Source organism: Oryza sativa, chromosome 12 (genome assembly GCF_034140825.1).
Source record: "Oryza sativa Japonica Group chromosome 12, ASM3414082v1".
Taxonomy (NCBI): domain Eukaryota; kingdom Viridiplantae; phylum Streptophyta; class Magnoliopsida; order Poales; family Poaceae; genus Oryza; species Oryza sativa.
In genome coordinates, this window is record NC_089046.1 from 722,519 (window position 1) to 739,887 (window position 17,369).

At 41.9% G+C, this 17,369-nt stretch overlaps 2 protein-coding genes across 2 annotated transcripts; both read right to left on the reverse strand.

Moving 5' to 3' along the window:
* Positions 1-266: 266 nt before the first annotated feature.
* On the reverse strand, positions 267-6,451 carry LOC4351311 (probable serine/threonine-protein kinase WNK8). The gene is made up of 3 exons (NM_001423297.1): positions 5,370-6,451; positions 1,843-3,148; positions 267-943 (listed from the first exon to the last, which is right to left on the reverse strand). Exons 1-3 carry the CDS (start codon positions 5,475-5,477, stop codon positions 498-500), a joined length of 1,860 nt encoding a protein of 619 aa, NP_001410226.1. The 5' UTR covers positions 5,478-6,451; the 3' UTR covers positions 267-497.
* Positions 6,452-8,958: 2,507 nt separating this feature from the next.
* Positions 8,959-16,732, reverse strand: LOC4351312 (uncharacterized). The gene is made up of 9 exons (NM_001423298.1): positions 16,080-16,732; positions 13,979-14,161; positions 13,401-13,493; positions 13,030-13,212; positions 12,831-12,933; positions 12,552-12,737; positions 10,992-11,950; positions 9,955-10,379; positions 8,959-9,646 (listed from the first exon to the last, which is right to left on the reverse strand). The coding sequence occupies exons 1-9, from the start codon at positions 16,293-16,295 to the stop codon at positions 9,589-9,591; spliced, it is 2,406 nt and encodes an 801-aa protein (NP_001410227.1). The 5' UTR covers positions 16,296-16,732; the 3' UTR covers positions 8,959-9,588.
* Positions 16,733-17,369: the final 637 nt, after the last annotated feature.

Consider the following 17,369-nt stretch of genomic DNA (forward strand, 5'->3'; position numbering starts at 1 on the left):
AGCGCCCGACTTTTGAAAAAAAAATTGGGCGCTTGATTTATAGGCACCTCGTGATTTCCACAATCAATTTCGGGGAAAATACTTGGATTGGAAAAGATTTCGGAGAACGACCAGCAAACTCACCTAACCTTAAAACACTTTAAACAAAAAAGAGAGCCAATTTTAATAGCAAAATCGAAACTTAAAAACAAAAGGAGTGCAATTGAGGGGAACTGTTCAGCAGTTAAAACTCTGGTCAGCAGCGCATGCATATGCTGGGGTACCTATTTTGGGAAAAATATCACTCATACCATATGTACAAATATCACTCATATATTCATTCACATGTCGCATGGCAAAATTGTCATGAACAACACTCATATATGCACTTCTCTCCAAATATACACAATTTTGTGGCCGCGGGCTAGATAGCTAGCTGCACACTTACGTACTCTGCATCTGATCGATCATTCTGTACATACCAAATTAGAGTACTAATTTGCTCTGAAAAAGTTTATTCAGAACATGTAGTGGTGCTTGTGGTCGACCTTGCTGCTGCTTCTCCGGCGATGCTGTGACGAAGAAGACGACGACGACGATCCGTAAGTAGTAGGGTCGCGGAAGCCGATGTCGTGGACGGCGCCGACGGTGTTGAAGAAGAGGCGCTTGTTGAGCTCCTCCACCAGCGTCCTGTGCAGCAGCTGGCTCCGCATGTCCACCATCGACCTGTTCCGACTCATCCTCCTCCGCCGCCGCTCCTCCTCCCCCTCTCGCTGCCGTGGCCGTCCGGCGTGTCCTCCTCCGTCTTCAGATGCTGATGCAGATGCTGGCCCCAATCTGCTGGAAGAGGCCGAACAATGCTGCTGCTGCAGGCTGATTGCGCTGACTGCAGCAGAGAGTGAGCTCGTGCTGCTGTCATCGTCGTCGCTCACGCTGACGCTGCTTGGAGGGTAGTAACAGTAATCTACACCATGCATCAAATCAAACGGATTAGTCAATTCAAAACATCATCTACTACAAGTACTACCACTAGCTGGTTAGTGCAGTTAATAACGTGCGCATGAAATGAATGGATATGAATAAAGATGCGGTCGATGACAGTGAAATGGCGAGCTATATATGTACCATGTGTATGTATAGTGCCTAGGATATATGATTGATGTGTATGTTACATGACTAATATTCCATTTGACATTTATGCTGCTGGCCGCCGGGATGATGATTGTAACACGACTAACTGAACGCAATTTTTATCCGTCTAAAATGTCTCTGCAGAGATCAATTGTGACAGTGATATATAGCCACAATTAAGCAGCACGAACCTAATGCATGGCTGTCTGTAAGCTGCCACTAGCTAGTACTAGGAACAAAACGATCGATATAACGCTGACGCATGTATTGGTGTCACAGGATTGGCACGAATAGCAACGACAAATGGACAAAGATATATCAACCACCTTGCTAGCTAACTACCTCTAGTAGTTTGCACGTCTGACTTCCAATTTCTCTGTTCATATATATGGTGACTAGGAAATTTAATTTCTTGCCTAGCTAGGAACAAAAGCAGTTGGGCAAATGAACAAAAGCTACATGTTTGTATACATGCATTTGGAAGTTGGTGCCACAATATTATCATCTGCATGCATGCTACTACGTCATGTTTACCATTTCTTTTTTTTTTCTGAACAAATGTTTATCATTTCCAAACTGCATGTAAAAATGTTTATGCAAGTTTCTTCTACCTTCTCAAGTGATTTGTAGAAAACCCAACTTTTTATCTTCTATAGCTAGAACCATATTTAGATTAGAATAGCACGTTATTTTTGATATATTGGAAAGTAAGATGAAAACACTTTGTTATACCTCTTGACCAGTCAACTTTTCCATGTGGGCCAGGAAACCCCTCTGACGATGTGGGCCCCACTCCGCAGAGAGATCCCTGAGAGGAGGTCGGCGAAGAGGAGAGGTAGTAGAAGGGATTAGGTTGTCCGTTGACGTCATCATCGTCGTCGTCATCCGCGTACGAATACTCGTGCTGCTTGTACCCTGGTACCAACCTCACGATCTCCTGCTCGATCATGGCGGCGATCTCCGTGGGCTCCCGGTCGGCGATGTCCAGCTCCTTCACCATCTCCGTCGCCACCTCCATCGCCGTGTCGTTCGCCACGTCGAACGGGAAGTAGATGTTCCGCACGTTGCCGCCGCCGCCGATCTGCACCTTGAGGAAGATGGTGTCGTGCTCCTTGTTCAGCTTCCCGGTGATCGCCATGCCCGTCGTCTTTGCTGCCGGCGCCTCCTCCTCCTCTTGCTCCTCACTGGAATTACTGCACGCCAATGGCAATGGCGGTGGCGGCGCAGTGGCATGAGCAATGGTATTGTGATCGTCGTGGTTCTGAGGCGGGGAGAGGAAGGGGTCGAGCAGGAGCTCCTCGGCAGAGGGGCGGTGGGCGGCGTCGACAAGGCACCGGCCGATGAAGCGGCGGGCGTCGGCGTCGGTGAGGAGGTAGAAGGCGTCGGGGAGCTTGCCGGCGGTGACCTTCTTGTAGATCTGCGCTGGGTTGTCGCACTCGCTGTAGGGGTACTCGTTGGTGAGCATCTCGAGCATGCACATGCCGAAGGAGTAGACGTCGACGCCGACGCCGTAGCACTCGTCGTACATCTCGGGGGCCATGAACTCCGGCGTGCCGATGACGCTGCGGGCGGAGGTGCAGCCGCGGAGGACGGCGGCGAGGCCGAGGTCGCCGATCTTGACCTGGCCGAGGTGGCCGTTGACGAAGATGTTGTCGCACTTGAGGTCGCGGTGGATGACGCCGCGGGAGTGGAGGTAGGCGAGGCCGCGGAGGATGGCGCGCGCCCAGGCGGCGACGGCGCGGCGGCTGACGCGCGGGTAGCGGAGGCGGTAGGAGCGGAGGGTGCCGGAGGAGAAGAGCTCGGTGATGAAGTTGAAGGTGCGGCGGGAGGGGTGGACCCAGGAGGCGTGGAAGGCGATGATGGCGTCGTGGCGGAGGTCGGCGAGGAGGCTCACCTCCGCGTACATGCGGTGGAGGGCGTCCGGGGTGCGGAGGACGTCGGAGATGGTGGCCTGGTTCCACGCCACCTCCACCCCCCGCAGCTCGTCGAACCCTCGGTACACCGTCTTCATCGCACCCTTCCCCAGCACCTCCGACAACTGCACACATATTGTATACAGTACAAAATTTGAACAAATTTCGATAGAACCGAAATTTCGGAAATTTTAGGAAATCGAAGGCCGAAAAGGTTGAAATTTCAACATATTTTCGTTAAAGTTTTTAATTAAAATTTGCTTAATTAATAAATGTTTTTCTTTTCAGCCAAATTAATTTCAAATTGGGGGGGGGGGCGGGGGCGAAATTCCTCAAGTTTCTGAAATAGTAGCAGAAAGTGCAAAGCGAAATATTGATCCGAAAATTCTGATATTTCTGAAATGTCAGAAATATGCATGCTAACACGTAGCGAAATAATTTATCTATATATTGTCAAGCAAGCCAGACTACTTTATTCTGAATTGACAAGTTTAATTTTGATTCGAAATGCTTCCTTTCACTAAATTCTAAATATTTTATACTTCGTGCACTTTAAAAAGTTTTTGAAACAAACATGCTTGCATATGTAGAGAAAATATATACTTATAGATCATGAGCACATGGTCAGAAAACAATATTCTTGTGTACTGTACTACTACACTAGAAAGTGCAATTAATGAATTGCTTTTCTTCAAGAGAATGCGATAAATTTTATTTATTTATTTATTTATTGTAGTGCGCATTTATAGTCATCTTTTAAAATTTAATTTTACATGGGATTTCAAAATCTTATATAAGTTTTCTTTTCATAATGTTCTGAAGTGAAAAATGCAGATTCCAAACGGGTTTTGCTACAGTAATGCCTAGAAAATCTCTAGTCAAATAAAATCAACACTTTTGAGTTACGAGAACCAATTTAGCACCTCAATTAACTACTCTCCCTAATTTAGCACTAAAGAACCAGTACTTCTGATCAAAAGTTAAAATTACTATACATATAAAAAGTTAACTCAAAGTAGTGGATAGTTGTCAAATTTATAAAAGTAAGACACTTTTGCAAAGCTCGCATAACTACAAATAAGTTGCCGGTAAGTACACCTCTAACCCTAGAGAAACTACTGAAAAAAAGATGAACTAATAAAGTTGCCAATACGTCTTCAACCCACTAAGAAAAAGGTGAGAGGATCGTATCAAATCGTTGGGCATGAGCATGACCAGATAGGGCATATACTCCACTCTTGAAACTTTTTCAACATCTGATTATTGGCATATTGACACATGGAACATGCTTATCTATTCAGATCAAATCCAACATATTAGGAAACTTCAAATGCCAACCAAACAACAACTCTAGCTTGTTTGATAAGGAACACCTTATACCTTCCCTGATTGGATTGGAAGAGAAATCATAATTGAATTCTCGCTCATCATCTCAAATTTATGATGCACTTCCGTTATTTGACCAAATATAGAAAAAAACGATGTCATCTTTCAGTACAGCAATGGCTTAGGATTAATAACGAAGCCTCAAACCTGATATGTTTCAATGTGCAATACTCCCTCCGGTTCTATAATAATTGACGTTTTGGATAAGGCTGAGGTCAAACTTTTATAACTTTGACCATCAATCACTTTAAAAATATTTAGTTTAAAAAAACTAGAACAACATATATAGATTTGTCTTTCAAAGCACTATAATAAAGTAAACATGCATTTATTTATTTTGTATATTATAATAGAAAAATAAGGTTAAAGATATATTTTGTAGACCGTGTCGTTGTCCGAAACGTCAATTAAAATAAAACCGGATGGAGTATTCAATTGTCCTATGCAGCCCATAGATAGCAGCAAAAGCCAAATGGATCCGATGAAAGTACTGAAGACACAATAATTGTGTCTTGCATAGTTTAGAGGTGTTAGCTCCGATGTGTACATCAACATGGAATCTACTCTAGAAAATTATGCTAAAGAACATAAAGCCTACATGCTTTTCTGAAAGAGAATGAAGCCAACATGTTTTAACTGATGCTTACAACGTGTATTGAAATGTAATTACTAATTACCAGCCCACATCTAAAGAACATGATAGAACTGAACAACTAAACTCGTGCATGATAGGCACAATCCATGTTCAAGTAGAATCAAAAGCAACCAACTGATTTTTCTTTTCTTTTGAACGAAAAAAAAAAGCAATGAACTGAATTGACCCTGAATAGCTCGGAATTGCTTGCTGATCATTTGGCAATCATGATAATATTGAACTTTGAAAGGAAACAAGTCAAATTTCTCTTTGGAATAAGAAAGTGAGCAAGTTCAGATTGCAAGAAGAAGAAGTAAATAAATTACCCGGCCATAGCGACCAGTTGGGTCAGTCTCGACGTATCCATTCCTGTTGTCGCCCACCACCGAACTTCTCTCCGACCTCCGGTCACCGCACCGCCGTGCACCGGACATGCTCGGCCACCGTCGGCGAGCAACAGCTTACTTAATCAGTTGCTGTGTATATATGCTGGAGTATATGTGGTTTCAGCCTAGCTGAGATCGAGTGTTAGAAGATGCTGAACTGCTTGGCGTGGCAGGAGAAGAAGACGACGCGGAAGAGGAGCCAGGCGAGGAGGGAGCAGTCGATCCACGCCATGGGCGCCTCTGAGCAGCACGGCCCTGCACTCATCTGACGCCGACAAGCCAGTACTTAGGCACCTCCTAACGCAAGCGACGCGACACGACACGACGCGAGGTGAGGCCGGAGAATTTTGGAAGAAATTAAACTAGCACGCCACGAGCTAGCAGAAATAGGGCGATAGCTACAGACAGACAGCTCCGGTTGAGTGATGGAATTGGATGCCTCCAATATAAATCCTGATCAAATCAAGCACGCAGGGGATTCTCTTCCACCGTGCAAATTTGAGTGGAATTCGATTCTATCAATCGGCCTCAATTGTGGCGTGCTTGCAGTATGTCACTTTTTGATGCTGATGAGACACGTACTACGCTCACTCTGTTGTGTAGTAGTACAGAGGAATATAAACCTTGGATTTCTACTGACGAAGTGACGAGAGGGAAAAAAAAGTTCAGAAATTCAGGTCTCGATTGTCACCTGGAAGCTGGAAAGATAGATTGATTGATGAGAGCAGCTGTGACTATATGTGGAAGGAGTGAGCCTAGCTAGTCTGGTGATTGCTGAACTTGCTGATCTTGAGAGCTTGAAATTAGTTACATGGAGAGGAAGGAGACAGCTGCTGATCTGAATTTGAAGAATCTATGCCTTGAAAAATCCATTTGAGCAAGAAATGCAGGATTTTGAGAGGCTTTGAGCTATCTATGTAGAAATGATACAAGTCAGAAACAAGTAGCTAGCTTTTTGAGCTGCCTGTGGGCATGCAAGTATCAGACAAATTGTTGAATAAGGAAGGATTGTGAATGGGAATGGGAAGGAAGAATTCGTTGTGTTATCCTGCTTAAGATTGGAGAGGATGGAAAGAGTTGTGGTTGCTTGACAATTCAGATGTGCAGAGGGAAGAGGAGGAAAGGTTGGTTACGTTGGAACAGCACAAGACCAACCACAACTGAATTTTCAGAATATGTTCACATGATCCGTATTTGACTTTGCTTATTTTTTTCGTAAAAAATCTGACATATTGTTTTCACGTTTTATCTTAGCTTAAGCAATGTCAGGGGTATCTTATATACTCTTATTTTGAAAAAAAAAACTCCTTTGAGTATTCACAAATTTTAGAGCATGCCTAATAAATTGTTATAAATGGTAGTATTCCTTTCCTTGACTAGACTGAATATTGTATCTTGAACTCAGACAAACGATCATTTCTCTTTTCCTTTTTCTATCTTCATTTTGGGTTTCAGGTTCTCCTTCCTGGAGTCCTTGTCATGTCCAACCTCCCTTGTAGGCCAGGGTGCTAGTAACACCACCACCGGCTTCAACCGGAACACACGCTTCTCCTAAGATTGACACCTGATTAACTAATTAAATAGTAGTATTAACAAGTAAGCATCTTCAGACTACTTAAGGAGTACTTGTTAGGTTTTTTCTTTTTAGATAATGGATTACAGGAATACATAGACTCAAGTAGTCCACAACTAAAGGAACAACAAAACAAAAAGAAAGAAAAGAAAAGAGACTAAGCTTATATATACTCATATTTGTTTCTCTTAAAAAGGAACAATACGAACCTTCAAACTATGTTAACCTTTATACACATAGGAAAGCGCATGATTTGGGAGAAAGGAGTCTATTATGCATGTCAAAACACTCATGCTAACAAAAACTGACAAGTTATCTTGCTGCAACCATTTGGAACTTTAGAAAAATTCTCTCTTTCTTTTTAGGAAGCGGGCAGGAGCTATGCCATTTCAACTTTAGAAAAATTCTATCCCAGCTCTCATGACACTTGGACAAAAACTCAGCATACGAGTGGTTTAGAATGAGAACAGGCAAAATGGATCTGGGTCCCAATGATGGCCGATGACAATCAGCTTGTCTCTCAATAATTCAGAAAGATCCGATCTAAAGATCAAAAGGTATTATCCACTAGCAGAATGCTGCGACAGATTTAGCACAAAGTCAACGATTCAATTATACATTTTTTAAATGCAATTTTGGTGCGTTTTTCAGAGAAAAGGAAAAGGACTCCTAGAGAATGATACATCATCAGTCGCCAGGATAAGAATTGACTGGTTCATTCTTCTATGGATTTTGTGAATGGTTCATTCTTCTATGGATTTTGTGAACTTACGTTCAATTGTTCATGAGACTAACTTTTTTTAAACAAAAGGGCAGTACATAAATTTCATAATATCACAAGTATTTCTCGTGGAAATGAACCTGATTTTTTTTTACTTTTGTCCTCGTACTTATAAAAAGCTAATGTAAGAGCTGGAAAACAAACACGTGTGCCACAATTTCTTGATTTTACCGAGAATTGTACTCCGAAACGAGAATTATTTATACCGTCAATTAGTCCAGAGACAAAATATACATCTTAGGCTCATTTTTCTTCAGCCCCTCAGAGTTAGACAAAGGGTAAGTAACCTACCCTTAAACTCTAGTAGGAGCATTTGTCAACCTAAATTAATACCCTAAAGTAAGAACGAAGGACCATACACATTAGCGAGCTGAGCTTTGACTTCTTCAGCTTTCTGAAGTTGACTACAATAATTGATCTGCCAAATCTATTTATTTCCCAGCCACCAAAGCAAAATATAAGAAGTGACATAATTGGGTATCAATACAATAATTCATGTAGTTTAATGCTACCATCAGAAATATTTTATAGAAATAATTGTAAGATTGCTACGACGTAGAGTGGCATCTAGTGTGAAATCATATAACAGAAATAGAGTCAGTGACTAGCGGTAATTAATTTTTTCGGCTAATCATCCAATGAAAAACTCCAAACATGTCCTTGAGTACTGCTCTGCTTTGACAGTCTTATCTTTTATCAAGATGGGGTTCATGATTCGTCTAATTGTAGTTCCATCGAGAGTTTGAAGTTTCCCATCTTGAAAGCGACATGACTTCAACTTTAGTCTGCTTTACTACCTAAGCTCTTGAAAAAGATTAGAAATCGACCTTAAACTACAAAAGCGTACATTTCACGACCTCAAACTTCTCAAGATGTCCATTTTATACCCCATTCAAACCAAAACCACCTTGGTTTGCTTACGTGGCGACTGAACATCTCAAGACTTGGCCATCTCAACACTACATTAGGATCTTACTGACATGGAGCTATGAAAAACTTGCTAAATGACTACCCCGATTTAACAGAAGAGCAAAACTATGCTAATCAAAACGTAAATAGAAATCATGCTTGTGTTACTCAAAATCATACCACTTTCTCTTAACCTGGAGCCGAGCTAACAACAGCAGAGCAAAACTATGTTACAAGTCAAATTAGTTACAAAAAAAAAGACATGTGAAGCACAACAGGCAAAGTAAAAGGATCATTTTTACTCTGAGCTAGTATAGACTAACTAAACTGCTTCTATGAAGACAGTAAATCTAGTGAAAGTTTCGTACATATCTATCCCCTATAACTACCCATTGCTTGAGGCAGCAAATGTTACTTCAAACAATGGGGCCTTTCAACAGAAGGCCTCTCCAAACCAAAACAGAGCACACTCAATGAGCCCTCCAGTAACTGGAATGCTCATGAGGTCAAAACAACAGAGCAAGACACAGCTCACCCTCTTTCTAGCATTTTTTGACTTTACCACACTTGTTCCCTCTTCAAGGGGACAAAGGTAAAGAGAACATAAGTATCTACATTGTGCTTCTATCTTTCCTCCATATTTCCTTTGCAGGGAATGTTATGGCAGAGCAAGCTGCGATGCATCAGCCTTCTGTTTTTTTTTCTTTCTTTTTTGGAAAGCAACAGCAAGGGTGAATTGAAGATAGGAGAATGTGAAGTTAATGATAGGATGTACATGATGGATGATGTTTGTCTTGTGGAATAACCCCTGCTATTGTTGCACCAAGTGCTCGCACCATTTATCAGTATCTTTTCTTGGACCAAGTTGCCTCTGATATGCAATGAACTATATGGCATCAACTAGATAGCGGTGGGAAATCACCGTTGTCCTTGAGATGATATGGCTGAGCATTCCTGTAAATTGTTTAATGAGGAATTATGCAACATAATTTCTTAAAAATTCATTAGAACTGAATAGGTTAAGTTACAAGGTGAATGAGGTAATATGAAGGAAAAGAGGGGAAAACAGCATTTTCATTTTCGGTAAATATGCTTTTCATGTTTAGATTGAAAATACTGATGATTGCCATACCATATTTTTTTGGAAAATGCATGTGGACCGCAATTTCTCTTTAGGAAATTATTAGTTATGGCATGACTCTGATAAACACTTGGCGTTGACACGTTGCTGACTGACAGCTAAAAAAACGAAACATACTTACCTCATTTGATTAGAACTAATTCCAGGATTATGTGCCAGAGACATAGGGCTTGCAGATGCAGAAGGTTGGCTGTCAGAAGCAGTATTCAATCTGTTAATACCAAGCTCTTGGGATGTAACTTCCAAAGGCAATGCTCCCAAGGTCCCAAACTCAAGTTTCTTAGCTGGAGGCTGAATAAAACCATTGCCATGCACAATTTCCCTTGGAGATTCCGAAGATGGAGAAGGTATTGATATGTGCAGTGAAGAGGGGATTCCCAAGTCATTTGCATCAGGATCATAAATATGTCTCAATTCCTCCGAAGGAGTCAAATCTGCTGACATATCAGCTCTACCGTAGTGGTGTGGTCTTTGATGGTTATGTGACAGGAAATGAGTTTTTCCCCTTCCGCCTCGTCCAGAAGGTGACCTGTCTTTGGACAAGTTCTACAAATCGAACAAGGTGAACAAAGTCAGCAAAACACAAGATAGCACCTCAAAATGACACAAATATAATGGCTAACCCTGCAAAATGAAAAAAGCTCTGCAGCAGAAACATAAAACTAATGGGGGTATGCTCTATACCAATTCTATAGATGATATGGCCAAATCCAACAATGAAAAATTCTACTAAAAAGTACCTCTGTCACAAAATATAGCAACTTTTGAATGGATGGGACACATCATAGTACTACAAATCTGGACAAGGGGTCTGTCCAGATTCGTAGTACTAGGATGTGTCCCATCCGTTCAAAAGTTGCTATATTTTAGGACAGAGGGAATAGTAAATTATTGATTCATGCATTGATATGCATAGTATGTGAAAAAAAGTGCCAAAAGTTCACACAAAATGAAGTTTAAAGTTGTACTTGTTAAAAGAATAAGGACAATACTATTCACAAATGTGCATCTTCCTTAGCAATTTGAGTTATATAGAAGGTGGATTATCTACCACTTGTGCCAAACCTAGACTCTTAAATGGTTCACAAAGCTCAGGGAATTCTATGTGCATAATACGCTTAATAGTATGAACATAAGATCGTGAAAGGAGGAACATACTGGGTTAGGGAAGTATGTGCCAGTTCCACGAGCTCGATGTGAATCATCTATTTGACTATATGTCCTCATAATTAAATAACCTGGTGGACAAGGAGCAGGGCCTATTCCATTTGTACCAGCATATCCATACACATTATTTCTGCTATGACCATTTGATGATCGCCTATTCTGATATCGTGCAGGTGGTGGGGAAGGCATTTGATAGTACACTGGACCAAATGGATAATATTGGTTCATTGGATAATCTTGGTGGAACCCTTGAGCATAGAGAAGATTATTAAAATTTGTTGTGTAGTCTCCGGTGAGATCTGACCAATTGCTATCAATGGTACCTCTATCATCATTATCCACCTCTTCAAAGGACTGGTGGGATCTGCCTGCGTAACTCACTGTTGACATTCCATGGTGTGATGGGTTTGTGTCATACTTTATGCCAGCCTTCGTACCACTTTCTGACTCATTAAAGAGATCCAGTGCGTCATGACCTTCCTCAGATGGCAAGCTATGTGCTCCGGTAATTGATGGTGATGCAGGCTCACAAGAGTCACTGCCATTCGTCATACCAGTTGAATTAGTAGCTGCAGGATTTGTTGCTTTGCTTGCCAGCCAGCCACCAGAAACAGACTTCCTTTCCTTGTTCTCAGCCACATAATTCCATCCATTTTGCCTTAGCGACCCATGGTTGCTGGAATCTGAAATGCTGATGTTATTGAACTCATCAGATAGATCACCAAAGGAATTATTACTGTATAAAGGCGAACTATCGTTGTCGGCTCTTTCACCATTGAAGTCCAGAGCTATTTCTTGCACATCAGGCCTTACCCTACTGCAGTGTCTCTTCAATGTGTTCCTGAAGAATTGATTCACTTCATCCACAGTAAAATTGTCAGGCACTTGAAGAATCTTCCCAAGCTTCCGGGCACCAAAATCAAATGCACTGCGTATCCGGAGGAAGTTACCTGTGCTTTGCACAACGGGATCAGGCCAGGTAAACAAATAGCACTGCAACAGCTTAATGCACATAAGCAATTGTGCAGTATAGCAAAAGGAAGTTATGCATGTGAGCAAATACCCATATAACAAACAACAATTGAATCACTAACTTACAGCATGTCAGTAAGCGGCATGTATGGTATTAAAGTAAGGTGGTCCAGGGGCACGTTGCATACACTGGCATGCAAATATCCAATGTACTAAGTGTTACTGCTTAGTTAAGTGGCGTAGAGTTTCTTTTGTGCTTAATTGTTCTAAAATCTCTTGGCCCATGGATAAATAGCTTGTGAACTAGGGGGCGCAGCGACAATTTATCCCTTTTGCACGCACAGTAAATGCCCAAAAACTAAGCTATCTGGAGCATAAGTACTAAAATTTGACAAGTAAACAAGCATTTTTCCCTGAGTGACCAATCATGGGATGAAGATGAATTTGAAAACAACTGTGAAGTTACAACAAACAAGTTGACACATCAATTTTTCCAAAATTGACTATAGTTGTGATATTTCCAAGACTAATCATCCAATCCTACCATCAAAACGCATGATCTAGATGTAAGAAACAAACCTTTGCTGACACTGCGCCCTAGATTGTTACTCTGCTTCAATGGGTCCACTATGTTGAAAAATTTTCGGGGAAAGACCTGAGTATTTTTCTCAGAGTTTCTAGGGAGTACAGTAAACCACTGTGCACATTCCTTGAGAAAGTCCTCTCGCATAGTAAAATCATCATTAACCGTGTCTGGAGAGTCAGCTGTGAAAAAAAATAAAGTTTGCATGACCAATGAAAAAAGAAAACTTCCAATCACAAAAAAAAGAGGTAACATATCAGACCACATCCACTTACTAACTAGCTCAGGCAGGGAAGACAAGGAAATAGGGCCATACAAGCTTATACCCTTATTGTCCCAGTCAAATTTGCTATAGTAGTCCAGAAACCTATAGAGAACCTGCAGAAAACATAGAGTAATTTATGGCAACGTATGTAGGGTGTCAGAAACAAGAACTTTACAAATGCTGCAGAATAGTTGGAAGTCAGAACTTACAGCTAGTGGACCATCCAATGTTCCATGGAAGAGATGGAAAATATATAACACCAATATCTCCAATGCATAGGTAGAAATTAATCCATGGTGAGCACCAAGAATGCGGCTTTCATAATAACACCAAGCTTTTATCAGCATTATACTTCTCTTGAAAAGGTGGTTTTTTTCAAATTTTTGATCAACCTGCAAAATGTAATGGTTATAGATATATTTTCCCCTGAGCAGTCTGACCTTAAAGAAATCATCTACCAACTGTTGAACCACAAGGAAGTACAACGGACCTAGCTTGTGATAAATCAGACCGAGATAGATCTGCAGTTTAAGGAAGAGAACTGGCAACTGCATATTTGTTGCAACTTTTCAAACATTACCTTCTCGAGAAAACAAAGGGTACACAGTCCACCAAACTGATTGAATGAGATGTCTACAATGATGTTTTGAACAATGCATTTCACCAACTTGACCTGCCATCAGAAAGACTTATTTTAGACAAACATGATGCCATCAGAAACATTAACAATGTGCGAGAACATGTAAATCTATGTTGAAGCATGCATTAGTTGTTAAATGACAATAGAGCACAGTGGTGGAAAGTTTACTTGATCACTATTGACTATTTATTTTTATTGCTAGCAGTGAAATATTGAGATATGCACAGGCTTCATTGATGTCATGTGAATACGATGGATTTCTCTATTGTTGTTTCCCGTTTTATAGTAGGATAAGAATACTGCGAAATGTTTGATTGCAACTATAAGAAGGGGAGTAAAAGAAAAAAGAAAAGAATTCATGTATTAATGAATCACATGGATGGTTTCATGTGATCTTATATAATAAACACAATAGATAAGCACACATAAGTAGACACCACTACCAGAAACATAAACGCATATGAATTAGACACTAACTAATATATAAACTAAAAAACAAAGAGCATCAAGAGAAAAACCTCTGCATGAATATATTGGACATCCTTGACTTCAAATTCAGCGTCTTTCCTTGCCTCTTCTGATTCTAAAACAGCCTGTACTTGTTTTGCTAAAATTTCATCACTTGAATGGCCAAAGGCAGTCAAATCAATATCTCCATCAGGAAGATAAGTTTTCAACGGAACAGATCCAAATGGAAAGACCTGTGCTTTACAGAAAGAAAAAGGTTAAAGTTGTAGTTTTTAATAGCACGATGTCGGATGATTCAACACACACACACACACACACACACACACACACACACAGAGAGAGAGAGAGAGAGAGAGAGACCAGTGCTCGCAGAGGACTAAAGGCGCAAGCAATAATTCTTTTTCAAGTATTGTACATAAGTCACAACAAAATCAGAGAATCCCATATTGCCTATCTAATGCCATGCCAATTCCTAGGGTTGAGCACTAAGGAGCACTCCTCATAGAACAAGTAGCAGTGAGCATGTTATGCACCATTGGAACATGTGTTTGGCTCCTAAAGAACATGATGCCAAGGTAGTAAACGTATCACATATTACATGAACGATATTAAATAAATAAACCTCAATTTTCTATGCAGTTTTCAGTATTGATTTGTCAGATGTACACCTCACAGTGGCTAAGGGTTCCAGTTAAGAATTGGATTGAAATAAAGCAATAAACTGCTTGTTTTCTGATTTTTTTTTGTTTGACTTCTTTTCTATTTTTATTGTTCACCTTTGTCTTGAAAATTCGTGATCTACCAAGTGCATCTGTGCACGACAGTAATTCTAGTAATTAGGTATAAACAAAGGTTGAAAAGGCATGTTTTGGCACATCAAAGAATAGACCATGTACGCGTTTGATGGCTATTATTGCCATAATTAACAGTTTGATATTAGCTCCATCCGCACATAGTGTAGCTTAAACAGGTCCGTGAACAACAAGTATGAGCAACGATGTGGATGACTTGCTTGCTGATACTAGACATGGTGGACACACACCAGACAGTAACATATACTTGGCAAAGTAGTATTGATATCGGAACATATGCTTTGATGCTAATGCAAGATTGCATACAGGTACGTTTTCCTTTTATTGGGTGCCTCGTACATGGTCTATAGTTGTTCAGTGAATATTCTACAAATCCCCTAAAATACACTATGGTCACCAGATCTCTTGTGTTTGACATGGACAAAGATCCAAAATAACTAACCACATAACAGGAAGGAAGTACTCCTTACTAAACTAAAAAAAACTATGCCAGTTTCCAGCCACGGTCTGGAGGTGTTACAGTAGACTTTTCCCTATTCCATTTTCTTGTAAGCACAGATATGGTAGAGAAGAGGTACTTATCCATAAGGAGCATACAAGATGAGCAAGCTATGGAGACCCAGGTCATAAAAAAGGATACTAAAGTGCATATGCCATATACCCAACTCTCCAACCCAGAACCGGCAAGTTAACTGTCGTTAAATGCAGGACATTAACATGTGTCGATATATTATTGTTTGCATAAGTAGATTATCAGATTTATGCTGCTGAAAATCAAGCCCAGTTATGACAAGGGATATCAAAACATTCATAGGGAATAAACATTTAACACCTGTGACCCTGGCCGCGGAAAGTATTTGTATTTATATGAACTTGTACATCAGTTTGGCGCTATCAATTTGTATTGATATGAACTTGTATATCAGTTTGGCTCTATCAATTTGTATTGATATGAACTTGTATATCAGTTTGGCGCTATCGCTAGTGTTAGCAAAATCACACTTGGGCCATCACAGTGTAGGTATATGAAACTCCAAGGATGGTAATTAGCCAAATCAGAGGCAACAATGTATGTAGCATGTTGTCCTGACTACATTTCCATATCCAAAGAGAGAATAGAAACAACATGTGAAACAGTAATAAAAGAATCCTCCTAAACACCCCAGAGCAGCTGTCTACATAGAAATGATCGAGAGGGAATAATTACATGACTGAATAAGATTAACATGTAAGCTCATACTAGGTGTTGTGGACATGCCATTGACGCACAAAGGAAAGGTAGAGTAGTAGTTATTGCGGAATACTAGAAAGGCAGGCGTGAGCAAAGTAAGAGATGAACCTGGCAGCCAACGTTGAACCTGAGGAGGCCCTGGACGTAGGCTATGACGGCGGCGCGGCGGTCCTCGGAGGGCGGGTTGGGCTGGATCCGGGCGACGACGGCTCCGGCGGCGGCCTCGAGGGGATCCCAGGCCTCCTGCGAGATGGATGAGGGGTCGGGGTTGGACGGCGTGGGCACGGGCTCGAGCGCCGGCGAGCAGCCCTGGTTGTCAACCATGGGCGTCGCCGTGGGAGCCCGGTCCAACGCCCCGAGTTGCCTCCTCCCTCCCTCCCTCCCTCCTCCGGAGACGTGGAGCAACCGCCGCTAGAAGAGGGATTAAGGTGATGCAGGAGGCGGCGGAAGAGGTGCCCACCGGCGGAGGCGATCGGTGGCGATCTGGGCGCCGCCGGCGATGGGCGCGGGTGGGTGGGGTACGGATTACGGGGTTGGGATTTTAATAATAAGAGAATACAAGGGGGGGAAAAGAAAAGAAAAGAAAAGGAAAGGTGGAATTTTCTCCCCTTGTTCGCGCACGCCTCCTCCGATGAGTCACTCTACGATGATTGATGCGCGTGCTCGTGCTCGTGCTCGTCTCCGATGATGGATTATTATTGTATTTTGCTCGGCTCCTCGGCGGCGGCAGGAAGACGAAGACGAAGAGGAGAAGAAGACGCTGTCTCTGCCTGCGGCTTCAAGCCACGGTTTCCTCCTTTCCCCCTGCGACCATTCGAATTTTTTTTATTTTTAATTTTTTTTATTAAAAGTTTTACAAAAATAATTTTCCATTTTGAAAATCGCCTACCGAAAATCGCCCTCCCAGAGGGCGGCGAAAATGATGTGGCAGACGGCCGTTCGCTCTCGGGCGACGGCCGTCAACGAAATTTGCAGGCGGCCCCCTTGCCGCCCTCCGCTAGGGCGATTTTATACTGTGCGGGAGGCCGCCTGCAAATGGGCGGCGAGGGGGCATTGAATTTTGCAGGCGGCCTCCTTGCCGCCCTCCGCTAGGTCGATTTTGTACTGTGCGGGGGCCGCCTGCAAATGGGCGGCGAGGGGGCATGGAATTTTGCAGGCGGCCCCCTTGCCGCCCTGGGGGAGGGCGATTTTTGCCTCCCCCTATAAACCCCAGTCCCCCCTCTCTGAAACTTCATTATATTCACTAAAAATCCAAAAAAAACGAAAGAGAGAGAGGGGAGGGCAGCAGAAGGGGAGCGGCGAAGCCCTGCTGGTTCGCTCACTTCATCACAGGTTTGCTCCCATACATCTTTTGCATTTGTACTAATATGTTATGTTTGAGTATATATGTTGCGTTTT

Bases quoted from the DNA above. Each gene is read 5' to 3' on its own strand.
- LOC4351311 (NM_001423297.1), bottom strand. From the start codon at position 5,477: ATGTCCGGTGCACGGCGGTGCGGTGACCGGAGGTCGGAGAGAAGTTCG. The intron at 3,149-5,369 runs GTAATTTATTTA...ATATGTGTGCAG, and splicing joins CAACTGGTCGCTATGGCCGG to TTGTCGGAGGTGCTGGGGAA. The intron at 944-1,842 runs GTATAACAAAGT...TGCATGGTGTAG, and splicing joins AAAAGTTGACTGGTCAAGAG to ATTACTGTTACTACCCTCCA.
- LOC4351312 (NM_001423298.1), bottom strand. From the start codon at position 16,295: ATGGTTGACAACCAGGGCTGCTCGCCGGCGCTCGAGCCCGTGCCCACG. The intron at 12,934-13,029 runs GTAAGTTCTGAC...TGTTTTCTGCAG, and splicing joins CATTGGATGGTCCACTAGCT to GTTCTCTATAGGTTTCTGGA. The intron at 11,951-12,551 runs GTTTGTTTCTTA...TGCAAAGCACAG, and splicing joins AGGGCGCAGTGTCAGCAAAG to GTAACTTCCTCCGGATACGC.